This window comes from Corythoichthys intestinalis, chromosome 1, assembly GCF_030265065.1.
Source record: "Corythoichthys intestinalis isolate RoL2023-P3 chromosome 1, ASM3026506v1, whole genome shotgun sequence".
In the NCBI taxonomy this organism is placed as follows: Eukaryota; Metazoa; Chordata; class Actinopteri; order Syngnathiformes; family Syngnathidae; genus Corythoichthys; species Corythoichthys intestinalis.
Window position 1 is genome coordinate 29,336,137 of NC_080395.1, and position 24,038 is coordinate 29,360,174.

At 38.9% G+C, this 24,038-nt stretch overlaps 1 protein-coding gene across 1 annotated transcript; it reads left to right on the forward strand.

Annotated features, from left to right (window-relative positions):
* The first annotated feature begins 5,204 nt into the window (after positions 1 to 5,204).
* LOC130924372 (ubiquitin-conjugating enzyme E2 Q2-like) lies at positions 5,205 to 24,038 on the forward strand. The gene is made up of 13 exons (XM_057850906.1): positions 5,205 to 5,944; positions 7,602 to 7,706; positions 8,275 to 8,397; positions 8,848 to 8,901; positions 9,147 to 9,287; positions 9,590 to 9,674; positions 10,682 to 10,742; positions 10,822 to 10,912; positions 10,994 to 11,052; positions 11,139 to 11,187; positions 11,300 to 11,395; positions 15,861 to 15,927; positions 21,620 to 24,038. Exons 1-13 carry the CDS (start codon positions 5,786 to 5,788, stop codon positions 21,649 to 21,651), a joined length of 1,122 nt encoding a protein of 373 aa, XP_057706889.1. The 5' UTR covers positions 5,205 to 5,785; the 3' UTR covers positions 21,652 to 24,038.

A 24,038-nucleotide genomic window follows, 5' to 3' on the forward strand; every position in this document is an offset into this window, starting at 1 on the left:
TTGTTTATTGTAAATATTTTTGAAAATACTTTTTTTTCCAATGTTATATATATATTTTTTTCCCCACAATCAGCATTCTCAATTTGTGTATATAAATGTGTGTTCAAGAAGCTTGATTGTGTGTACATAGTTTTCATCAGGTGATGGGCCGCAATACCTAGACTCATAAAGAGATGGCCTCTAAACACTTTTTGTGTTAGATGGTATATATTTTTTCACTGTTCTTCACTGTTTGGTCTGCTGTATATAACCTGTTTTGACTAGAGCATGTATAAAGGCAAAAAACGCCTATGGCTATACCTGTTGTTTATGTTGAATTGTCAAATATAAGACTATTTATTCTAAATTTTTTTGGTTGAATGTTCATCCTAACATGTTGAATAAATATTACAAAGTTTCAAAACGGTTCGTTACGCATGTTTGGTTGTCAATTGGACATCAATATTAAAAATTTTGACAAAACGATTTTGGAATTTTTGGTCTTTTTGGGCCCAAAATGATGATTTATAATTGGTTAGTGAAGGAAACAACAGTTTGGACATGAAGTTCAAGGTGTCACAAAAAAAGGGACCAAACCAGATCATCGTAAACAATTCTTTCTTTGAAATATAAAGGCAACTTCAAAGGCATGCAAAATCAGACAAAATAGGCCCAGACCTTAAAGGGTTAATTACACTCATAGTGATTGGAGAAAGAAGAATAATAAGTACCATCCCATGAACACATCCATACTGTGAAGCATGGTGGTGGTAGCATCCTGCTTTGGGCGTGTTTTTCTGCACATGGGGCTGGACGACTGCACTTTATTAAGGCGAGTATGACCAGGGCCAAGTATTGTGAGATTTTGGGGTATAACCTCCTTCCCTCTGTTAGAGCATTGAAAATGGTTTGTGACTGGGTCGTCCAACATGACATTGGCCCAAAGCAGACAGCCAGAATAACCAAGGGGGGGCTTCGTGAAAAGCATATCAACTGGGGAACTGGTTTGGCCATGCGCGTTTCCAGCTGAGTCGCGGGACACTGGAGGGTGCAGGGGACTCGAGCGGCCGAGCACGGCGGCGCGAGCTCTGCTCGGCGAGTAGCACAGACTCAACGGCATCGTCCGCTGCACTGGTGGTCCCGGTTGTTCTGCTCGGTCGTCCGCCGCCTGGCATCCTGGACGTCCTCCTGTTCGTCGTACTTGGTCGTTCGTCGCCTGGCGTCCCGGACGTCCATTCGGTCTTCTTCCGCCAGTGCCCCAGCTGTGTGGACCGGCCGTTCGTTCCGTTGAATCGGTTTGCGGGTCTTACCAAATGCACTACTTCCCTCCAGTGGCCAGTTTTATTGCTTTAAAAGGGATTTTCTGCATTGTGCTATGGAGCGAAGTTGCATCAGAACCTAGAAATGTCTCTTGTGAAAAAAGACGTATAAATATATTTTTGGGACACTGAAACAATTAAAAATAGGATATATTTATATGTTTTTAAGAGCAAATGAGTTAACAACACTGGTAACTACATTGGCAAGACACCGTTGGTGGCTCTGTTGTACAATTAGCATTTTTAGTGGGGCAAATTCAAACTCCGCTCACCATTTTGGCGGTGCTCTCTGGAGTAGTTGTTGACGCTTTTGAAAGCTTAGGTTTGAAAAAAATTACGTATATCCATCTTGCCTCTTTGGTCTTCGGGTGGTTTTGGCTAAGCAAAGCAAATGACCGTCTAAGGTGCTAGTCACATGATCTGTTTGAATAATAATTTTGACACGTTACAATTTTTTTTTTTTTGTTCATTTCATTCATTTATGCTGTTCGTTTTATTGGTTTACAACTTTCTTAGACAATATTTTACCGGAATACTCTTAATTTAAAAATCATATATCGGAAAGTCAATTACATGCAATGACATGTTTCGCCCCCCCGCCACCCCCCCAAACTCTGCGTGTGGTGAAAAGTTACAGGAAACGTTTGACTTCTGTAATTGTAATCAAAGGCTACTGTACCAAATATTGACATTGATTTTCTCATATGTTCAAACACTTACTTGCAGCAGTATAATACAAATAAATTGTTTAAAAAAAATCTTACACTTTAATTTCTGGATTTTTGGACAAGCATCCATCCACCCATCATTACCAAGTAGGAGAACTTGCAAAATCGCAGGGTGTTCAAATACTTATTTTCCTCACTGTATCATAGGCGATTAATGCTTTCTTTTTGTTCTTGAATTGTGTGTCGTAATTTCCTGTTCATTAAGAGAATAAAAGAACCTGTGAAAAGAGAAAATCAACTTTTTCCTCTTCAGAAGTAAAACTACTGTGCAGGGAAACACAATTTTTCTCAAATTAAGTTTTAAAATGACAACAGCAACACAAATTTAAGAGAATTTAAAAGGGATACTGTGAAAGCAAATTATTTTGGGGTAGATAATTTTGCAAGAAAAAGTATAGTTTTATGAGAAACGTTATTATAATGGAACAATGAAAATTTATAGTGGAAGAAAAGAAACGACTGCAATAAAGTCATATTATGGCATAACCATATTAAATGAAAAGAATACAATTATAATATTCCCTACACAAAAAAACTGTTTTATGACCTCAAATTAAAAATATTTCGAGGAAAAAAATATTTTGATTAGCAGGGAGCGCGGCAATTGAGTATTGCTGTCCGCGGCTGGACCTATTCCGGATTATTCACCATTCAGCAACAAAATCTTTCTTGCTTGGTAAAATACTGCCCTCTGTTGGAACTCTTGAATATGTACAATTGTCTAAAATGTTAAATTCTTCCTTTTGTCCTTGTAAATAACAACTAAATTATAAACCGTCATCATAGTGATCTACATCATGAAATTTTCCTGCTTCAACATTCATAAAAATTGGGGGGGGGGGGGGGGGGGGGGGGCATTGTATATTCTATTCTATTTTGTTGCTCTGCCATCTTTGCAGAATACGTGTAAAAGAGTTCGCATCGACTTCCGTCTTTATAACTAATGGGGAAAAGGGGAAGTGACAAATGCCGTAAAGCAGTCAGCGCATTTGTAGGGTTTTTTTTGTGTGTGTGTGTCAGGATTCCCGCCACCCTCCTCAAAGTTAATTAGCGATACAGACCCCCTCAAGGTATAAAAGCGTTGTCATTCAACTAGTTGTCAGTCGACATATCATTACAAATGTTATGAAAATATTTGATAAAGGTTAAAAAGTTACCTCGTGTTGCTTCAAGCCAAAGAAATCATTGAATTCCGGCGAGAGGGGAAAAAAAATGAGGGCCCTGTAGTTGAGAAAATAGTACCCGAGTAGTATGAATAGTTCTCTTATAGGTCCTATTATGAAATTAAAAGGATCAATATCCGGTTTTCTGTGGTCAATCGATGCCAAATAAAAACTGAGAAGAGGTTAAAATCCAGACTTTACAGTCATGTTGAATGTAACAGAGTCAATGTAACGCATTAGTACCCACATCTGCCTTTAAACAATGAGATTCCTCTGATTCCATTGATGGGGACCACAGGTTCTTTGAGTTAATGTCACGACAAAATTATCAGCAAAAGCATACTAGAGCAGCGAAGCTTTATTTGGTTTAGTCATAGAATTTAGAAAGACTCCGCTGATTCCCATTCAACATTAGTTTTAATGTGACTGGTTCATTCGGATTATGGCACCATCCCCAATTATACGATGGTTCTCAACTGAGTTTTCACTGGTCAATGGTCATATTTCACATGAAAGATGTAAAATTTACACAATAGCGTACGGCACGAAGGCTATTTTTAGACCGTGACGTCGTCATCATAACAAGGAAGTAGGTCACTGCTTATTGCTACTGCTTATTTTCTCCAGTAATCTTACCAAAAAGAACATGCTGATCAAACACTGCTGCTATGGAACTTGTAGAAACGACTCTGGACATTACGACATATGAAGAATTTTTTTCTTCATACGTTTCCTGAAAACAAACACTCAGACGAAAAAATGTGAAGAATGGATCAACTTGCGTGGATGTTTAACTTTTTATAGTACACTTAAGTTACTCATTGGCTGCCATTGACACCGCTAGACGTTCAATCCCTTTTGACTGGTAGAAGCTGGCAGTGAATGATTGCGTTTAGCCCGCCAAGGCAAAACGGACTGGATGTCTAGCACTGTCAATGGCACAGAAACATGAGCATTCACAGCCAGTCGTCCCAGTTTAAATGAATTGGACGTCTATCGTTCTAAAAAAATAAAAAAATAAACAACTTTAGAGTGTTGTTGTGTGTATTTCTGTTTATATTCCTTTTAATAGTTTTATTATTTTTTAAAATTATTTAGCCATGAAAAAAATAAAAAAATATAATTATAACTTAGACCTGGCTGATATGCCGTCATCACATTTTGGTTCATGTAGGCCACACGTGTACACTTTGTAAAACCAGGTCTTTATGAAGTTGTTATTATTATTATCTTTCATTAGTACTGCAACGATTAATCGATTAACTCGAGTAATTCGATTAGAAAAGAAAGATTCAAATTAAATTTCCCTGCTTTGAGTATTCCTTTAATTAAAGTGGCATTGTAATGGTTTGTTTTGAAAGTGTTTGCATTTATTTATTTATTTTTTTGTTTTGTGGGTGATGACACTGCCCTCTGGTGGCAACAGTGAAAATGACATAACTCATTAGACGTGGCTGAATCCAGCTGCTCCCTGTTACACCAACATTAGCTGGGTTTTTGTTTGAGCTAATGTTTTTTATAGGTATATTTAGCTAGTTTTTGTGGGAATATGTGTTAGAACCATTTGTTACGAGCATTGTTAAAACAAAACAAAAAAAAAAAACGTTTTATAGCATTTAAGCTAGGGGACTTTTGCAATGTAAGTTAGCCAGTTGTTCTTTTATTGTACTTAATACCCTTTGAGGCTCAGCTCAGTTATTTTAAATTGTTTATGTTCCTTATCTAATTAATTGATTATTCAAGCTAGTTCGTCAATTATTCGACTACTAAAATAAACGGTAGCTGCAGCCCTATTTTTAATTACCAAAATTGCCATCTGCCCAAAAAGAGTTGACATTGACAATTAAGTAGCATTCGGGCTAAATTTATTCAAGAAATAATTGTCACTTATTTTAATGGTATAATAGAGAATTCATAAATGACAATTGTTAATGTATTTAATGAATGAAACTTTAAAAATTTAACGTTGGTTAAACTTTTGTCGTTGAGCAAAGAGAGAGGACGCGGTGAATTGTGGGATGCTGCGGGAACGACGATATTGCGGAACGCCATCTTTAAACCCCAACAGAGAGGGCAACTACACTAACAGTAGATGAACCGGGATGAAAAACAGTGTCCCTCCTCCGGCGGATTATTTCCACCCACAGCGGGGTAGCGGGTCGAACCGTGCGCTCGCCCGCCACTTGGATGAATAACGAAGGCGCCGTGCCATGGGAGCGAACGGACGAGATGAGCGGACGCCGCTTTGCAGCCTTTTAGGACAGTTGTCACCAGAAGCGGGCAACAACAATAGACGGAAAGACAACAACAGCGGACTAGCATGCTAACGTGCTAAGCGCTAACATTAGCCGCTACGTCGGTGAAAAAATACCCAATCGTGATTAACTTGAACCTGACGCTTTCTACAGAAAGCACTGGCTTGTTTGGACTCGCACGGGGGAACTCTAGCAACACACTGTTTGTCTCAGAAAATACACCCGGATATATAATTTCAATTGAATTCTATTTTTTCTTGTGGCTTGAGCTAGCTTCGAGCCTTTCAAGCCCCCGCTTCTTCTCCCCCTCCCCAAGCGGCCCGGCCGGAGATGCGTGGAAGATGTCGGTGTCGGGGCTGAAGGCCGAACTGAAGTTTTTGGAGTCCATTTTCGACCCAAACCACGAACGATTCCGGATTATCGACTGGAAGCCTGACGAGCTGAGCTGTCAGTTCAACGTAACCGGGGAAAAGCTGCTGATTATCCACTGTAACATAACGGTGTGTACGGTAGAAGCGTTTGACATGTTTATAAGGGGGTTAGCAGGGAAGCTAACCCTTAGCCGAAGAAATTGCTAGCTAAGTAGCATACACAGTGCTAACGCTATGTGCTTTTGCCACGCAGGGAAATATGCAGTCAGCTGGATGGCTACTTTATTCATCCTCATTTTAATTTAACCTTCAGTACTCCAATATACAAGTACTGGTTTGACCAATCCTGAATGATGTGGAAGCAGCAGAATTTAATAAACGTTACATGAATTCATAAACTACATTAAAAACTAAGCACGCCGAACTACGCAAAGGTTGTCACCTGCGTCACCTCCTTTGACAAAACATTGAATCGAGGCATATATTTTACATTGGAAATCAAATTTAATACGGCTCAATACCAAACAAAACGTCACAAAAAAGAGTTACATGGGTTAACATTTGAATTGTCAGTATGTCACACGCATGTACAGGTGAACAGTACTAAATGTATATACTTTACAGGAAACAAGTCAACAGACCAGTAAAGTGAGTTGGACAATTTGTCATAGCACACATCATGATCTCACACAGCTTAACTCAGTGATGTAACGAAGTAAAAATTCTCCATTGAACTGGATTTTTATTTTTCAAAACATTAGCAAATTGGAACATAACTTTATAATGTTAAAATAAAATTTAAAAATAACTGAAATATTCTGAATAAAATAAAAATAAATACAATCCTTTAAGTCAGCGAAAACCCATAGCCACAGCTCAACATTATTACCATCAGAATTGTTTTGCATAAAAAGCACTTGTGTATGACTCGTATCATGATTACATTATACAACCCCCCCCCCCCTCCACACACACACACACTCTTTCTCAACACAGTTGCCAGAGAGAAAAAAATGTTTGACCACCGCTGGAGACACACTAAAAATGCTGGAGTTGACTCTCGTAGCTGGTGGGAAAGGTTCATGACAGAATTTACTAACCTTTAATTTTGTATAAATGTGAAATCATATTGAAGGTGTTGCCTCCACCCTCCGCAAACATGTTTTGCAGGTCGGCTGGCACTCCTCCTCTAAGCCACGGCCATCTAACTTTTCTGTGGCTGAATTATTCCCCTACCAGCAATTTTGTTTTCTTAGATTGGGGTAAAAAGTTCTGGAGTTTCACCTCCTTCAGCCATTGTGTAGCACAGCTGACTCACTGACACTGAGCAACAACCGGTGGGGGAGGGTTGAGCCTTGCAGCTGCAAGCAAGGGATTTCTCCCTGCATTTTTTGGGACATTAAAAATAGCTAATACTGTAGGGACCGAATGACAGGAAAAGTTTTGCGGTTTTGAAACCTTGACGTTTTCATACCACAGTATACTTTGAAACCGGTAATCGGCACATACCTGCGTGCAAGTTACCTGGCCAGTTCAGTGACCCTCGACAATCACTGAAATGTAACCGGGCACCACCTTAGCTTGAGTTGGATTAGAACCAGTTGAGGAGAATCCTTGCTTTCTGGGTTTTTGTTTTGCTTACGTCATCACATCTTATTTTGGGCATCGCATTTTGATAACAAATGTCTTGGCCCAAAAGTGGAGCAACAATTACCAGTGACCAAATTTAGGTTCTTCCTAATTATTAATGATTGCATTGTATTTGCTTCATTTCATGTGTGTTCAGGAGTCGTATCCATCTACACCTCCTATTTGGTTTGTGGACTCTGACGACCCCAGCTTGGCACAAGTGTTGGAGCGTCTGGAGGATGTGAGAAGAGGCAGCACTTTGGTAAATATCACCTTAACATTAGACTCTTTTACATAGTTTTTCTTTTAGTATTTGCTTAACTTTACAATAGAGAAACATTTCCAAACCTTTATTAATTATAAAACCGCTTTAATAGCCACATTTGGAGTTGATGTTCCCACAAAATGCACGCCTCATCCTTGAATGCTCACAGAACTAAAGTTGTTATATCAAATTGGCATTCCAGTGCAACAGAAAGACTATGGCTTTATTTATTAAAGGTTTAAATGTGCAAAAATCAGGCGTAAACTTCAATGCGCATACAAGCAGATGTGGAAGCTAATCTACTACTGCGGCACAAACAGGGTTGTGTCTGACAAATGTGCTAATCTCTGCAGTTCATTTTGGCTGTTGAGAAAGGAGTATGTACCAATTGATTAATTTAGCATGCATGAAATTATTTATTGAGACCGGAACAAATTGTGGTGGTGGATTTTGAGTCTTTATGCCTCTGTTGCAAAAGGATATGGTCTTGTTTGTGTTTGTCTTATTCAATTTAGGTTCAATTTCAGTTCAACATTTATAATGCTTGTGCCTATGTATTCTCTAGCTGTTACAACAGTTAAAGAAGCTGATTTGTGACCTCTGTCGGCTGTACAACCTTCCCCAGCATCCAGATGTGGAGATGCTGGACCAGCCCCTCCCTGCTGGCCCTGTTGGACAGGACCGAAAGGTAAGAATGGCACATTTGTGAACTTGTTGGAAATATATCCAGCTACAGTGCAGTCACTTGGGCTAGGTATGTGTGTGTGTGTGATGCACGCACAGTGCTTCCATGCGTTCTGTCAATTCATATAAACTATTAATATAAGGCTAAACGGGAATTATGTATGTCTGTTATTTGTTTCCTGTTTTTGGAAATCAAAATATGTTCACCCTAGAATGAAACAGAGCCAGCGTGTGTCGTCATTTGTTTTGATGCATCTGCGCATGCAGGTCAGTTTCCTCAGCGTGTGTTGGTGCACATGCGTAATACTTGAACCTGCTCAATGAAAAAAAAGCAGTCTGAACGGGCACGCCAAAAAAACGGATGTGAAGAAAAATCAGAATTGTGCATTAAGACCTGTGGTCTGAAGTATCCTTTGACTCTTTAAGTTCTAATAGTATTTATGTTTGTGTTTAGCATGGGACAGAGGAGGTTACATCAGAAGAAGAGGAGGAGGAAGAGATGGGAGAGGTAACAGTTTGGATGAGAACTTCCTGTTTATGAAATTTTTTTGAGGTGACTCAAGCTAAACATTGCACTGCAGTGAATCTAAAGTATTTAGATCACCAAAAAAAATGGAGATGTATGTAGAATCTTGAACAAAGAATTAAATCAATTTTAGAATCTGTCTGTAACAATAATATGTGGAAAAACATCATGCAATTATGCTGCTAAACCTTTTAAACATGACTCATATTTAAAGTTGTGGCCTCCAGGACATAGAAGATCTGGACCACTATGAAATGAAAGAGGAGGAGCCCGTCGAAGGCAAGAAGTCTGAAGACGATGGCATCGAGAAGGAGAATCTGGCTGTCCTGGAGAAGATCCGGAAGAACCAGAGGCAGGACCACTTGAATGTGAGCTAGTGCTTTTGTGTGGGCTATCACTGAGTATCATAGAATGTAATAGTGAGCCATGCATTGTGGAAGCGGCACTGTGTTGGGAAAGGTGCAAAACTTCACAAACTTGTTTCTTCGCAGTCTTTTCCAAATCAATACTACCGGTGAAGATCGAATAATACCAGAGGGCTTAATTTCCCCTATTCTGTGCCAGCTAAAGTCTGACACTAGTTAGCATTCAGTGGGCATTTTACCTACCTTCTATTTCTGGTTTTCTGCTCTGGTTATGATTCTGGACTGATTTGCCAATTTGCTTTCAGGGAGCTGTTTCTGGTTCTGTGCAAGCCTCAGACCGCCTGATGAAGGAGCTCCGAGAGATCTACAGGTCTCAGAGTTACAAGACTGGTAGGCTCATTTCCACTCCGGAACACAGAGCTATATGCCATGAATGAGTTTAGTCAGTGTTCGCTCGTGGTCTTGAAAAGTCTTGAATTTACTAAACATGTCTTAAAAGAGTCATTGAATTTTGTCTGATAAGTCTAAAACGCCTTAAAATTTAGATTCGGTTGAACTGTGTGAAATCGTGTCTGGCATTCTAGAAGTTACATAACTGTATTGAGGGTTGAATTATTTATGTCCCACAATCGTTAAATTGGAATCTATCTCTAAAAGAAATAAAATAATGGGGGATAGGGGCCCACTTGCATTTCCAGGATCTCTCGGACTCTTAATACAGTTCGACGCATTCAGTTTATCCCTCATACAGTAGAGTGACGACAGCTCTTATCACTCAAATCCCAAATATGGGCTTCACGAATGCCAACAGGAAAATACTGCAGCTGTTATGGCGGTGCCCAGACCAGAAAAGAGCTAGAATGAAATGGGTGCTGGGGAACACCATGATGATGTCCTGTTCTTTGTTTACAGTCTATGCTTTAAGCAAGAGTGTGACCTATGTTCTCCTGTCCTACTTCAGACATCCCAGTTGGGAGTTAACTGTAAAACTAAACAAACAACATAAAGTGTTACACACACTTTATATTTGAAGAATAGACATGCTTGTTTTAGAATCGCTGGCAGCTATATACGAACAAGCCAACGCGCTACCTTTAGTGTTATCACTTGTGGCACGGATTTATTCACACTCAAACGTCAGGCAAATGGTTCATACACTGCACTCAAGTCATAATATTTGTAATTCAAATTCATAAAACTCCAAAATGTTCATCGGCGATAATAATTTGTTTTCCTCTTTGTGCCTTGCAAAACATTCTAGTTGTGTAATAATAGCTTTCATGTGAAATACCTTCGATATTACTATTCGAAAACAGAAAATAATAATTACTTTTTTAAAACAATTATTGATACATAACAATAATATGAAAGTTTGTATTTCCTTCGTTTCATGCCAGGCATCTACTCGGTGGAGCTGGTCAACGACAGCTTGTACGAATGGCACGTCAAACTACGGACGTGAGTAAAAAAGTTAATGTGGCTTGCCTTTGTTTAGGAATGCAGTGACTAATGAATTCTGTGTCGTATTCACCCACAGTGTGGATCCAGACAGCCCCTTACACAGCGACTTACAAGTCCTAAAGGAAAAGGAAGGAATGGATTACATTTTATTAAACTTCTCTTATAAAGTAAGAAAAAATAGAAGTTTCTGGAATAAAACCACAGATAAAAAGAAAGTCATTTGAATGTACCATTTTCTGTCCTTTTAGGATAATTTCCCATTTGATCCTCCATTCGTGCGGGTTGTGTCGCCTGTGTTGTCTGGGGGGTGAGTCTGTCGAATGTCATTTTCACCACCAGAAGGTCAAAAAGAGGAATATGTAGTGTAAACTGTTCTTCTTTTGTACACTTTAGTTACGTTCTCGGAGGAGGTGCCCTGTGCATGGAGCTTCTCACTAAACAGGTGAATTATTCTTCATATAATCTGGAAAATTTCTATTTTGCATGTTTGTTTTTTGTTTTTTATTTATAAATTGAATGATGGCCCTTTCTAACTGCATTGTCCTTGTGGGCAGGGTTGGAGCAGTGCCTATTCAATTGAGTCTGTTATCATGCAGATCAATGCCACTTTAGTCAAGGGAAAAGCCAGAGTGCAGTTTGGAGCCAATAAAGTAAGTTAGCGCCGCAGTTACTCAATTTTGACAGTGCTTTTCCACATAGATTGAATGTAATTTAAAAGACTGTTTCATTAGAGTGGATTTTTATGATTGGAATGTGGCTGTTTTGCTAAACACCTGACATATGAATTAGGATTGGGCTTGATAGTTTATTGATAAAACACAAACTTGACTAAAACAATGCATTTTTGAAAAATTGAAACCAACCAAGATATTGCTCTATAACTATAATACGTATTAAGCCTGAACGATATATCGTTTAAACATCGCCATCATGATGTACGCATGCGCGATAGTCCCATCGTAAGGACGTGCAATAGTTTTGTTTTGTTTTTTTTCCCAATCCACAAACCTTTGTTCTGCTTCATTCGCTCGTACAGCCTCTCTCACCCCTTTTCCCAACTCTCAGGGGCAGTTTGCATGGCGACTCTGCGACACAAAGATGCAATGACTGAGTAGCGGACTCGCCTCGCGTGCATATGGTGTCGGCGAAGACGAAAAATTCTAAATTCTGCCTCCAAAGTGGGAGAATCCGATTGCGGGGGGTTGAGGGGGGCTTCCTCGGCATGCATATCAAAGGCTCCTGCGGCGCAAAACCGTGCCGTTAACGTCAGCACTCGTAGACGTCACATTGGGCTTGCGCAGCGGTGCTACTAAACATTAAAAACAGCAAATATGGCAGAATGTGGGCTTTAATTTACCGTTTTAATAATATTTTTAAATTAAATATGTTGAATGTTTCAATGTTTGTGCCTTTTTGACCAAAAGAAAAATAAGATTGCTTCGAGTGGGCGGGCATATTTTTTTACAGGCTGAGGGAGCTTGATGGGGTCAAAGTGCATCATTCTCTGTCGCCCTGTAAATCTGCACTGCCCCCTAGGGCCTGGCATGAGTACTACATCGTTTTCATGCGGAATTGCGACATTGTTCAAATGGAGACGCAAATGCAAATTTGAAATTTTTCGTATTCTCGGAGAGTCACCATGTAAACGGCCCCTCAGTCACTACGGCACTTGCTTATTAAAATTTGCGGCACTTGCTTATTAAAGTTAACGATGGCTTTGATCTGGCCAAAGAAGCCAGGCAGCAATCTGTCAATCATCGTTAAACTTCTTAAGCAGTTTCTGCTAGGAAGCACGGGCTGGAATAAATGTGTTTGTCTGTGGAGGGAGAATGTGGTGACGTTCGAGACATATAAAATAAACGCCAGAAGTGGTTATGAGGAGTTTGTAATTTCTACATGTCACTCCAATAGTCACAGCCATGTTAGGTAAACAGAAGCATTTAATAAAGCCAAGCATTTTTCTACTACAGTACTTTATTCTTGTTTAAAAATGATTCAGTGGGACAGTTATGTTTTAAACTGATCATAATTATTACATTTGAAGTGCTTAAAAAGCATTTATTATTAAAAAAAAAAATCCATGATGTGAATCTCCCATTCATGTGTGTATATATATATATATATATACATATATATATATATATATATATATATATATATATATATATATATACATATACATACATACATACATACATAGGTCACAGAGTACAAAGGTCAGAGGAGAATGGCCAGACTGGTTCGAGCTGATAGAAAGGCAACAGTAACTCAAATAACCACCCATTACAACCAAGGTAGGCAGAAGAGCATCTCTGAAAGCACAGTACGTCGAACTTTGAGGCAGATGGGCTACAGCAGCGGAAGACCACACCGGGTGCCACTCTTTTCAGCTAAGAACAGGAAACTGAGGCTACAATTTGCACAAGCTCATCAAAATTGGACAATAGAAGATTGGAAAAATGTTGCCTGTTCTGATGAGTCTCGATTTCTGCTGTGACATTCGGATGGTTGGGTCAGAATTTGGCGTAAAACAACATGAAAGCATGGACCCATCCTGCCTTGTAGCAACGGTTCAGGCTGGTGGTGGTGGTGTAATGGTGTGGGGAATATTTTCTTGGCACGCTTTGGGCCCCTTGGTACCAATTGAGCATCGTTGGAACGCCACAGCCTACTCGAGTATTGTTGCTGACGAAGTCCATCCCTTTATGACCACAATGTACCCAGCTTCTGATGGCTACTTTCAGCAGGATAATGCGCCATGTCATAAGCTGGAATCAACTCAAGACTGGTTCTTGAACATGACAATGAGTTCACTGTACTCAAATGGCTTCCACAGTCACCAGATCTCAATCCAATTGAGCATCTTTGGTTTGTGGTGGAATGAGAGATTCACATCATGGATGTGCAGCCGACAAATCTGCACCAACTGTGTGATACCATCATGTCAATATGGACCAAACTTTCTGAGGAATGCTTTCAGCACCATGTTGAATCTATGCCACGAAGAATTTAGGCAGTTCTGAAGGCAAAAGGGGGTCCAACCCGTTACTAGCATGGTGTAGCTAATAAAGTGGCCGGTGATTGTGTATGTATATATATGTATATATATGTATATATATATATATATATATATATATATATATATATATTCGGGCTGTCAAACGATAAAAATTTTTAATCGAGCTAATTACAGCTTAAAAATTAATTAATCGTAATTAATCGCAATTAATCCCAATTCAAAGCATCTATAAAATATGCCATATTTTTCTGTAAATTATTGTTGGAATGAAAAGATAAGACACAAGACGGATATATACATTCAACATACGGTACACAAGTACTGTATTTGTTTGTTATAACCACATATCAACAAGATGGCATTAACATTATTAACATTCTCTTAAAGCGATCCATGAATAGAAAGACTTGTAGTTCTTAAAGGATAAATGTTAGTACAAGTTATAGAAATTTTATATTAAAACCCCTCTTAATGTTTTCGTTTTATTAAAATTTGTAAAATTTTCAATCAAAAAATAAACTAGTAGCTCGCCATTGTTGATGTCATTGCCATTCTCACTCCCCAAACCCATAAAATCATTTGGACCCAAGCGCCAGCAGAGGGCGCCAAATAAAGAAAAACAAGTAACAAGCGGACATTACACTTCTGTTATTTCAATCTGAGCGGGCCATGTGCGTTAATTGCGTCAAATATTTTAACGTGATTAATTAAAAAAATTAATTACCACCTGTTAACGCGATAATTTTGACAGCCCTAATATATATATATATATTTTTTTAAATCATACTTTGGGGGAAAAAAGTGAGAAAAAATATGTCTTATATGTATCTCTTTCCAGTGCTAGATCAGAATAAATACATTGAGCACACACATACACAAAAAATGTATGGTATGCGCTACTTCGCTGTTTTTCACTTATCGCGGTGAGTTCTGGTCTCTATTAACCGCGAAAAATGATGGAATACTGTACACTGTGATCATGATGAGTCATCCAAAGTCTTTCCAAACAGCTATTCAAGTCATCTAGTAAAAATTTATTTTAAAAAAATATGTATTTTTTTTTAATATCGCAATATAATATTGCAATATAATATCGCAATATATCGCAAACCCCCAAAAATCGCAGCAATAGTTTTTTCCACTATCATTCAGGCCTAATGCATATGCTTGTATTAAGCATTGTTAAGAGTAGTAATATATGAGTAATAATATATGAGTATAACTCAATGGCTCAATTCTGAGATATATCGCGATATTACATCACGCAATTCTAATATCGCTAGTAACATCATCTCGCGAGTTTTTTTCCCGGGTGGCTTCGTTACACTATATTCTCAAGAGAATTGGCGCTACGAAGCAAACATTTCAACATGACGGAGATGGAGATGCGTGATGCCCCAAAGTACCTTATAAGTCTAAAATTTGGGCTCATTTTGGCTTTTTATGCAAAAACTGAGGCATGGAGTGTGACTGGAGCCACAAAGAAGGTGTACAATGCAAAAGAAATACTGCAGAAACACCAAGTTATTTTGGGGCTTTTGGCCCTGTGGTGGTTGGTAAACCTGGATGCTCAAGCTAGTGTTTTGACCTGCCATTCTTTTGTTTTCAAATAATTGTTCGTTATTAATATGCTATACATCTTTTATGATTTTTTTTTTTAAGCAGCTTTGGACTAAAGCTGGTTGGCACTAAAAAAAGAGAACATGTTCTAATAAAAGCCATATGTTGTTCAAACAAAACAAAAACATGTTTACTTGAGTGCTGGATGAGGTTTCAAGAATAAATTGATATAAATGTACTTTTATGTCTATTTTGATTAGTTTTTTCTAACGTGATATACGAATATCGCAATAACTGTCTTAATGTGTAGTTTTGGTATTAATCAGGATTGAATTGATACAAATCCTATCTACAGATATGGGGCAATACACACCACTTGTAATACAACTGATTTGCTATAATTATTGTCCATTGAGTCGTGTAATTAGATGTTGTTTGACATTCTCATTTTTCTTAGTTTTAATGATTGAGAGGTCTGTTGATGTGGCTCATATGTTATTATACCTAGTGTGACCTTGTTTTATCAATCCTTGCAGAACCAGTACAATCTAGCCAGAGCACAGCAGTCCTACAAATCCCTGGTCCAGATCCACGAAAAGAACGGTTGGTACTCCATTTTCTAAACCAACGTTTAACCACCATTACAGTTCCTCCACTCTTCTTAGAATTCAGTTTATCAAATCGTTAAAATGGTGCTAGAGAGTTAAAAGTGCTGTTGAGTGGTCGCCCCCATTAAGTCACAGCACAGACGGCTGAGAATTCTCTCGCCAGAAAGTCTGGCACCAAAACAACACTCGAAGAGTCTGTTAGTTGAAATACAAAAAAGGCGATGGTAAAAGAGCAATATTAATGTGTTCACATTCAAAAAGCCACCACTGAAATGCTGTCTGAAGGGAACTCTTCATTGTGGCAATAAAAGCATATTTGCAAGAGGACTGAAGGCTTCTCACGCCACTTGAGCTTGATCAACAACCCAAGGGATGGCGCAAGTTCTCTTGAATAACCTTGAAACTGTGACTGCTGTCACATCATATACACGTCTCTTTGACAGTGAAATGTTTAGCCCTCAAAATCATCCATTTTAACTGGGAGGGTTGGCGATCATTCACTTCCAGCGGTCCCAGTTTAAACGGATTGTATGTTTTATAACCATCAGTGGCAGCCAATGAGTTAACCATGTACAGGGAGTCCTCGGGTAACGATGTCCTCAACCTCCGACGTTTCAAAGCTACTTTGCCCGTGGCTTGTTTGCCATTTAGTCCCCACCTAGTGCATGGTGATTACTTGTGTTTGCGCACCGGGAGTATCCTTGCCTTTTTCACTATCCTTTTTTCACATTATGGCTCCAAAGAAGTCAGCTGGTTGTTTTAGCCAAAAACAATTACAGTGGAAACGGCGCTTAACATTATAAAAACATTGGAGAAAGACCGACGAACATCGATAAAGGTATGCTGCGTTTAGACTAGGGCTGCAGCTATAGATTTTTTAGGTAATCGATTATTTCGTTCGAATAATCGAGTAATCACAATACGGACATTTAATGTGTTGCAGAATAAATTTTAGAAGACGTACAACAGAAACAAACGTTTATGACTGCAATAACATTTATTTTTGCTTGCTAAGATTGCACTTTCAAAAGAGCATTAAATGTGAATGCAAAATAAAATTCCTCAGTGTTGCAAAAAAAAAGCAAAATTGCATTTTTATTTCACAACAGCAATGAATGCATTCAAACTAAATTAAAATACCTGACTTAGTCTAAGTACAACAAAAGAACAACTGGATATACCAAAATTCCGCTAGCTTAAACGCCATACGAGGTTGTTTTTTACAAAGCGCTTAACAAATCGTTCAAACACATATTCCTACTCAAAGAAACTGCTAAATATACTTCTCAACTAAATAATAAATGCATACAGTTGTGGTAAAAAAATTTACATACACTTGTGAAGAACATAATGTCAAGGCTCTCTTGAGTTTCCAGTTATTTCTACAACTCTTATTTTTCTCCGATAGAGTGATTGGAACAGATACTTCTTTGTCACAAAAAAACATTCATGAAGTTTGGTTCTTTTATGACTTTATTATGGGTTAACGGAAAAAGTGATCAAATCTGCTGGGTCAAAAATATACATACAGTAAGCCTGAACGATATATCGTTTAAACATCGCCATCGCGATGTGCGTGTGCGCAATAGTCCCATCGCAAGCACGTGCGATAGTTTTTCTTTTTTTTTTTTTTTTATCCGCATACGCCTCACTTTCTGGTCTGCGCACAGCCTCCTACCCTCCCGCTCCCAGCCTTTTGATCCTCTCAGTCACTGCGGCACAACGATGGCTTTGATCTGGCCAAAGAAGCAGACTTCACACGGGCATCTGTCAACCATCGTTTAACTTGTTAAACAGTTGTAAGGAAGCCGCGCTGGAATGAATGTGTGTACTGTGGGGACGTTGGAGACCTTTAAATGCCAGAAGTGATCATGAGGAGTTTGAAATTTCTACATGTCACTTCAACGGTCACAGCTAAAGTAGATAAACAGAAGCATTTAATAAAGCCAAGCATTTATCTGCTACAGTACTTTATTCTTGTTCAAAAATGATTTGGTTGGACAGTTATGTTTTAAACTTATCATAATTATGACATTTGAAGTGCTTAAAAACCATTTATTTATATACATTTTTTAAATCACTTTGGGGGGAAAAGTGAGAAAAAAACATGTCTTATATGTATCTCTTTCCAATACTAAATCTGAATAAATACATTGGACACAAAAAACACACACAAAAAAAAAATGGGGAGGTGCGCTACTTCGCGGTTTTTCACTTATCGCGGCGGGTTCTGGTCCCCATTAACCGCGAAAAACAAGGGATGACTGTACACTGTGGTGACGGTGAGTCATCTAAAGTCTTTCCAAACAGCTATTTAAGTCATCTTGTGAAAATTCCTTGAAAAAAATATATATACATTTTTTTTATTATCGCAATATAATATCGCAATATATCGCAAACCCCCAAAAAATCGCAGCAATAGTTTTTTCCAATATCGTTCAGGCCTAACATACAGCAGCGCTAATATTTGGTAACATGTCCCTTGGCCATTTTCACTTCAATTAGGTGCTTTTGGTAGCCATCCACAAGCTTCTGGCAAGAGTTTCAACCCGCACTTACTGATGTAGTGACGAACTGTATTTACTGACAATGCTTTTCTGAAGTTTTCCTGAGCCCGTTTGGTGATATCCTTTACACACTCATGTCGGTTTTTAAGGCAGTGCCGTCTGAGGGATCGAAGGTCACGGTCATTCAATCTCTGTTTCCGGCCGTGGCGCTTACGTGCATTGATTTCACCAGATTCTCTGAACCTCTTGATGATATTATGGACCGTAGATGTTGAAATCCCTCAATTCCTTGCAATTTTGCTTTGAGAAATGTTGTTCTTAAACTGTTCAACTATTTTCTCATGCAGTTGTGGACAAAGTGGTGAACCTCGCCCCATCCTTGCTTGTGAATGACTGAGCATGTTTGGGGAGGCTCCTTTTATGGTACCCACCTGTTCCCAATTAGCCTGATCACATGTGGGATGTTCTAAATAGGTGTTTGATGAGCTTTTCTCAGCTTTCTCAGTATTTTTTGCCACCTTTCCCAACTTGTACTGGACGTGTTGCAACCATGAAATTCTAAGTTAAACTTAATTGTTTTTTGCCAAATAATAATTATCAGTTTGAACATTAAATATGTTGTCTTTGTAGTGTATTCAATTGAATATGGGTTGAGAAGGATTTTCAAATCCTTGTATTTTGTTTTTATTTACATTTTACACAATTTTCCAACTTCAACCGTATCCGGTTTGTATATTCTAGTATGTGTGAGGACCGTACCAAATTCGTTAGTTTTCAGTGGTTTATTAGGAACCGAAAGCCTGGAACACAATTACTGTAAGCCATAATCAATGCCAACAAAAAACGAAACCAAAACAACATCCTTCGTGTCCATCCCGTTTTAGGGACAGCATTTAAAACACAGCGGTCCACCCATTTACATTGCAACCTTAAAAATACATGCAATCTGATTCTTTGCCGTATTCCATTTTTTTTATACAAAGTACCATAACGTTGAAATCCGACTTGAGCAGAAATTCGGGTTACATCGCCAGCGTTGGAACGGAACTAATTCGTAACTCGAAGACTCCCTGTGATTACATTTGTTTGATAATTGTTCTAATTTAATATTGCAAATGTCCGTATTATTTAAACAACATTATACAGGTAGTCCCCGGGTTATGAAGGACGTCCCTTCCTATGCTGGCGACGTAACCCGAATTTCCATGTAAGTCGAAATTAACCCTTTAAGTACCTCTAAATACCCTCTAAATCTAAAAATAACTATCCAATAACATATTTTATATGTCATATTAATAAAACAAAGTAAAAAATAAGATGAATAGATATTACTTCCTTCTGGTAACACCAATCACACCATAGTTATTCTTACAACTGACATTTATTAATTTGTCACCGTCAAACTATGAACACACTATTAGAAAATAAAATACAATAATGACAAAGAGCGTACAATAATGCAATACAGTACCGTAATTTCCCGAATATAAGGCGCACCCGTGTATAATGCGCACCCCAAATTTACTTGTAAAATCTAGGGAAAATTATTGTACCCGTTTATAACGCGCACCCTAATTTTAGCACCAATAAATAGAAGAATACAAGAAAACAGAGCTTGTGTACAGATACAGAGATGTCATTTTACTGACTGGTGAAATACAGCACAAGCATAGCATATTGGTAGTTCAAAACATTAACGTGAACTGACAATATTTACGGTAATAATATGATTTGACAACTTCTCCAACTTACCAGAATCTAGGAGAAAACAAAACAGATCTGACTTTTCTTATAAAGGCTGCAGTATAACTTGCTCGTTTCCTCATGATGAATAAATGTTTCTTCCATGGATTGATACGGTAAAATGAAAGTGATAACGTAAGTCGGAAATCCGTGAGAGCTCATAGCTGTCAGCACGAGAAGTAACAAAAGGAACTATTGTTATTTGGGTTTGAGTTTCCCGAGGGACCGATATAGTTGACGGACACAGGAAGTGTGTCCTTACATTTGTTATGGTCCGAATTGCGGAGCTGCAATAAACGTCGACTCAAATGAGTTCAAGAAACTAAATTCTGTGCTTTATGAAGAGTGAAAAAAGCAGAATTTAACACAGACGAAATCATTCGGCCGATTAGAGTGAAGTATTACCGAAACAAAACGGTGACGTCACGTACCGTAATGGTCGGCAACGGGTGGCCACATGCGTTTCTTCAACACAACGTGGCCGTGTCAATGAAAAAAAATCTCTTTATATATATATGTAATACATATATATTTCTGTCTCCATCCATGTACCCGTTTATAATGCGCACCATGAGTTTACCAGTTGATTTTGGGGGGAAAAGTGCGCGTTATATTCGGGAAATTACGGTAAATCAATAGAGACACATTTGCTGACAAAAACATAACTCAATGGCTGCACAATAGTACCATGGGAAATAAGGTCCAAATCTTGGGCAATTCAACATGAAAACAGCAGCTATTAGTGGCATTGGTCCAGCGATGAAAACTAATGCTGCTCAATAAGCTAGCAGGCTAATAGCGAGTTCAAGCCGTTTACCTTTTTCTGCCTTCTTGAAACGTTAACTGGCCTTCACCCCCACTTCCCAACATGAAAGCAATGCTCGAAACTAACAGAAAATTGTGCTGGCGTCACGTCAAACAAGTCAGAGTGCAACACAGGAAAGCGGACCATACATAATCTATAATATAATGTAATGCTAGCAATTACCGTAGAGCTTAACCATTTAGTTTAATTAGACCTAATAAATACCAAAATAAATGACAAATGATATACTTTACTTACAATCAATGCTGAGAGGTGGCGGACGAGAGGCTGTTACGCCTATAAAAAAAAAAAAGACTGGAGAAACAGCGGACGAGACACGCGTCAAAGTCACGTAAGGCAGGTACGTCGTAACCCGGGGACTACCTCTATGTAGTTTCTCTTAGACCGACATTTTCTTTTAATAACACCTCTTATATTTTTAGATTACTTTTCCAATCCTCATAAATTTCCTCACAATATTTGTGTTCTGTAATATGGTATTTTGCCAGAATAGTTTTACTTTACTCTGTACATTGTTTTTTTACCCTCTCGTTAAACTGACTTTGGTACCACCCAAAATGGTGATCTATACATGCACGTGTACTAAATCTGTTGTTGCTTTTTGCCTCCAGGATGGTACACACCCCCAAAAGAGGATGGCTAAAGATACACCCACCCTTCCTGCTCTAGATTTATTTTCCTTGCAACCGATTTTTTTTTTCTCAACTTTTTTTGCGCTCTTTTGAACATTTTGTGAACTCCAAGCCAAAATTCCTCAACCAGAAACAAGCACATAATCAAATATACCAGCCTCTTCTTTGGACATCACATATTTATCTCCCAACAGAAATGGAATACCGCTGACTCGCCCATCTGCGAGGCTCATTTGTAATGTGATGGTTTCCATTTGGCTCCAGAACCTGTTGCGGACCACATGCTGAAATAACATATCTACGTACCTTCCACATAGGACATGCCAGCTTGTCTTTGGACGTCTTTCAAAACCTAACGACTCCAGGTCAAGAGAACTTTGCTTTGTCAGCTTGAAGCTGGCATTAAGAATTCCACACAAAAAAAAAAGGACCGAATTGGACTGCATCGGCTCACGCTGTAATCACGTCAATTTTAATGCTACATTGTAAACGTGTACATGTGTATTTCTGCGAGAGGATGTTTATAATGTAACCTGGTCCCGGCCCCTGAGACTGTATACACCCGTATGGGCCGCAACTATCAACAGCAGCTTCCCTCTTGGAATGAAGAAGTTGCGAAACGGATGCTCTTGCATAAGGAAATTAAGTATGCCATATCTTATGTAAGACAAATGACTACTGCTGAGTTTCCCCCCCTTATATTCTTTTTAATATTGATTTGTAATCAAGAAGACAACAGCCTCTTTTACACAGAAACCCATCCACAAATTGCCTATATTGGAGCCACAACAGAACATGGGACAATTACTGGGAAATGGTCAGGTCTTAAACTTCGCTGCCTCCTTCCCGACATTTGTGGAATACCTCACACGCAGGTGGAATCTCACTTCTATCACGGCTCCCGAGGCTACCTCCGGAGCCCGAAAATTGGCGTGTTGACTTCCTTCCCACCCGTCCGTGTCGATGCTGTTCATCCTTGGCAGTGACACAGGGATGGGATTACAGGGCAGATAAATGCGGGGTTTTACAGGCAGTGTAAAAGGGGACATTGACCCCTTTTGTTTGATGGCACCTCTTTATCACAACTGTCATTCACATTCCAGAGGGTTTTGGCTTCTTTTTTTTTTTTTTTTTTGGTCATTCCTCTAACCGGATGAACCTCAGTAAGGCTATGCATCGAATCAATTAATCGCCCGGCTTAGTTCTCACAAGCCACGATGCCAATCCTTTCTTTGTGGACATCTGGAGGTGGGGGGAAAGTGACATTCCAAGTTGTCCTTGATGGTGTTTTCGTGTTCCTGAACTCGCAGCAATAGTCTGACCTTTGCACCTCACTATTACGATCACTGAAACCTTTTGCGCAGATCTCAAGTGATTCCTGTTCTGTGTTCATTCCATTTAACACACTCCCTTCACGGGTGGTCGTTGGTGTTGCTTTTGTTTTGAAGTAGAACATTCTAAAGCATAAGAAGCTTCATCGCAAGTTCGGTTCACATTTTTAGTTTGGACTGAGACCACCACACATTTGACATCTTATTTTTTATTGAGACCGAACCAGGGTACTAAGCGATCAGTGTGGACATAATTTGTGAAGAATTTCATCATTCCTTTCTGAAAAAAAAAAAGAAAAAGGACAAATCAGCCGCCTCGTGTCGTCGCCATGTGCGTGCACGCTGTTATTCTTTCGGGAGGGAGGAGTGGGTAAGGGGGTTGCAAACTCAGGAATACATCCCACAAACGTAGCTAAGGATCTTCAAAATCCTCATTCTGATCATTGCCGTGCATGTTAATACATCCCTCAAAGTTACTGAAAGGCAAAATGAAGCCTTTTTGTATTGAGGCGTAACATCCGTTCTTTGGCAATGTCAACGTTTTAAGAGTTTGAAACTCAAATCTCAAGACAATTAGCATCTCATTCTGGATTTTTGTGCCGTTACTTTTCTCAGCTCAAGTTCAAAGGCAACGTCATTAACAGAGCAACACTTTTTTGGCACTTTGCAGTGGGTTTCCATTGCACTAAGTGTGGAATCAGGTTCGACAATGTTACGAATTCCAACCCAATATTTTAAACTTTTACCTTTCTGTTGATTGCTGACCCAAAGTCTAATGTGCACTGAAAGCAGCTTCCCATGGGGCCAACCTTTCCCCCCCCCGAGACCAATTCTGATCCGAAGTCGGAACCAGTGCTAAACCGCGATTGTCCCCCGGCTTCTTAAGTTATGCACTGGTTAGCATGCTTTGCTTTCGGTTCCGTTTTTTTGTTTTGTGACCCCCATTGCAAGGGTGAATTTGACCATGTAAAGTAATTTGTAAACTTGCATCAAGTTTATGAATAAAGAATTTTATTAAATATCTCTGCACTCATTCTTCCATTGAATACTGGCCAGCTATTTGTTTT

Coding starts and splice junctions, on each gene's coding strand:
- LOC130924372 (XM_057850906.1), top strand. CDS start 5,786: ATGTCGGTGTCGGGGCTGAAGGCCGAACTGAAGTTTTTGGAGTCCATT. Junction 7,707..8,274: donor TGAGAAGAGGCAGCACTTTG/GTAAATATCACC, acceptor TGTATTCTCTAG/CTGTTACAACAGTTAAAGAA. Junction 11,396..15,860: donor TGCAGTTTGGAGCCAATAAA/GTAAGTTAGCGC, acceptor CAATCCTTGCAG/AACCAGTACAATCTAGCCAG.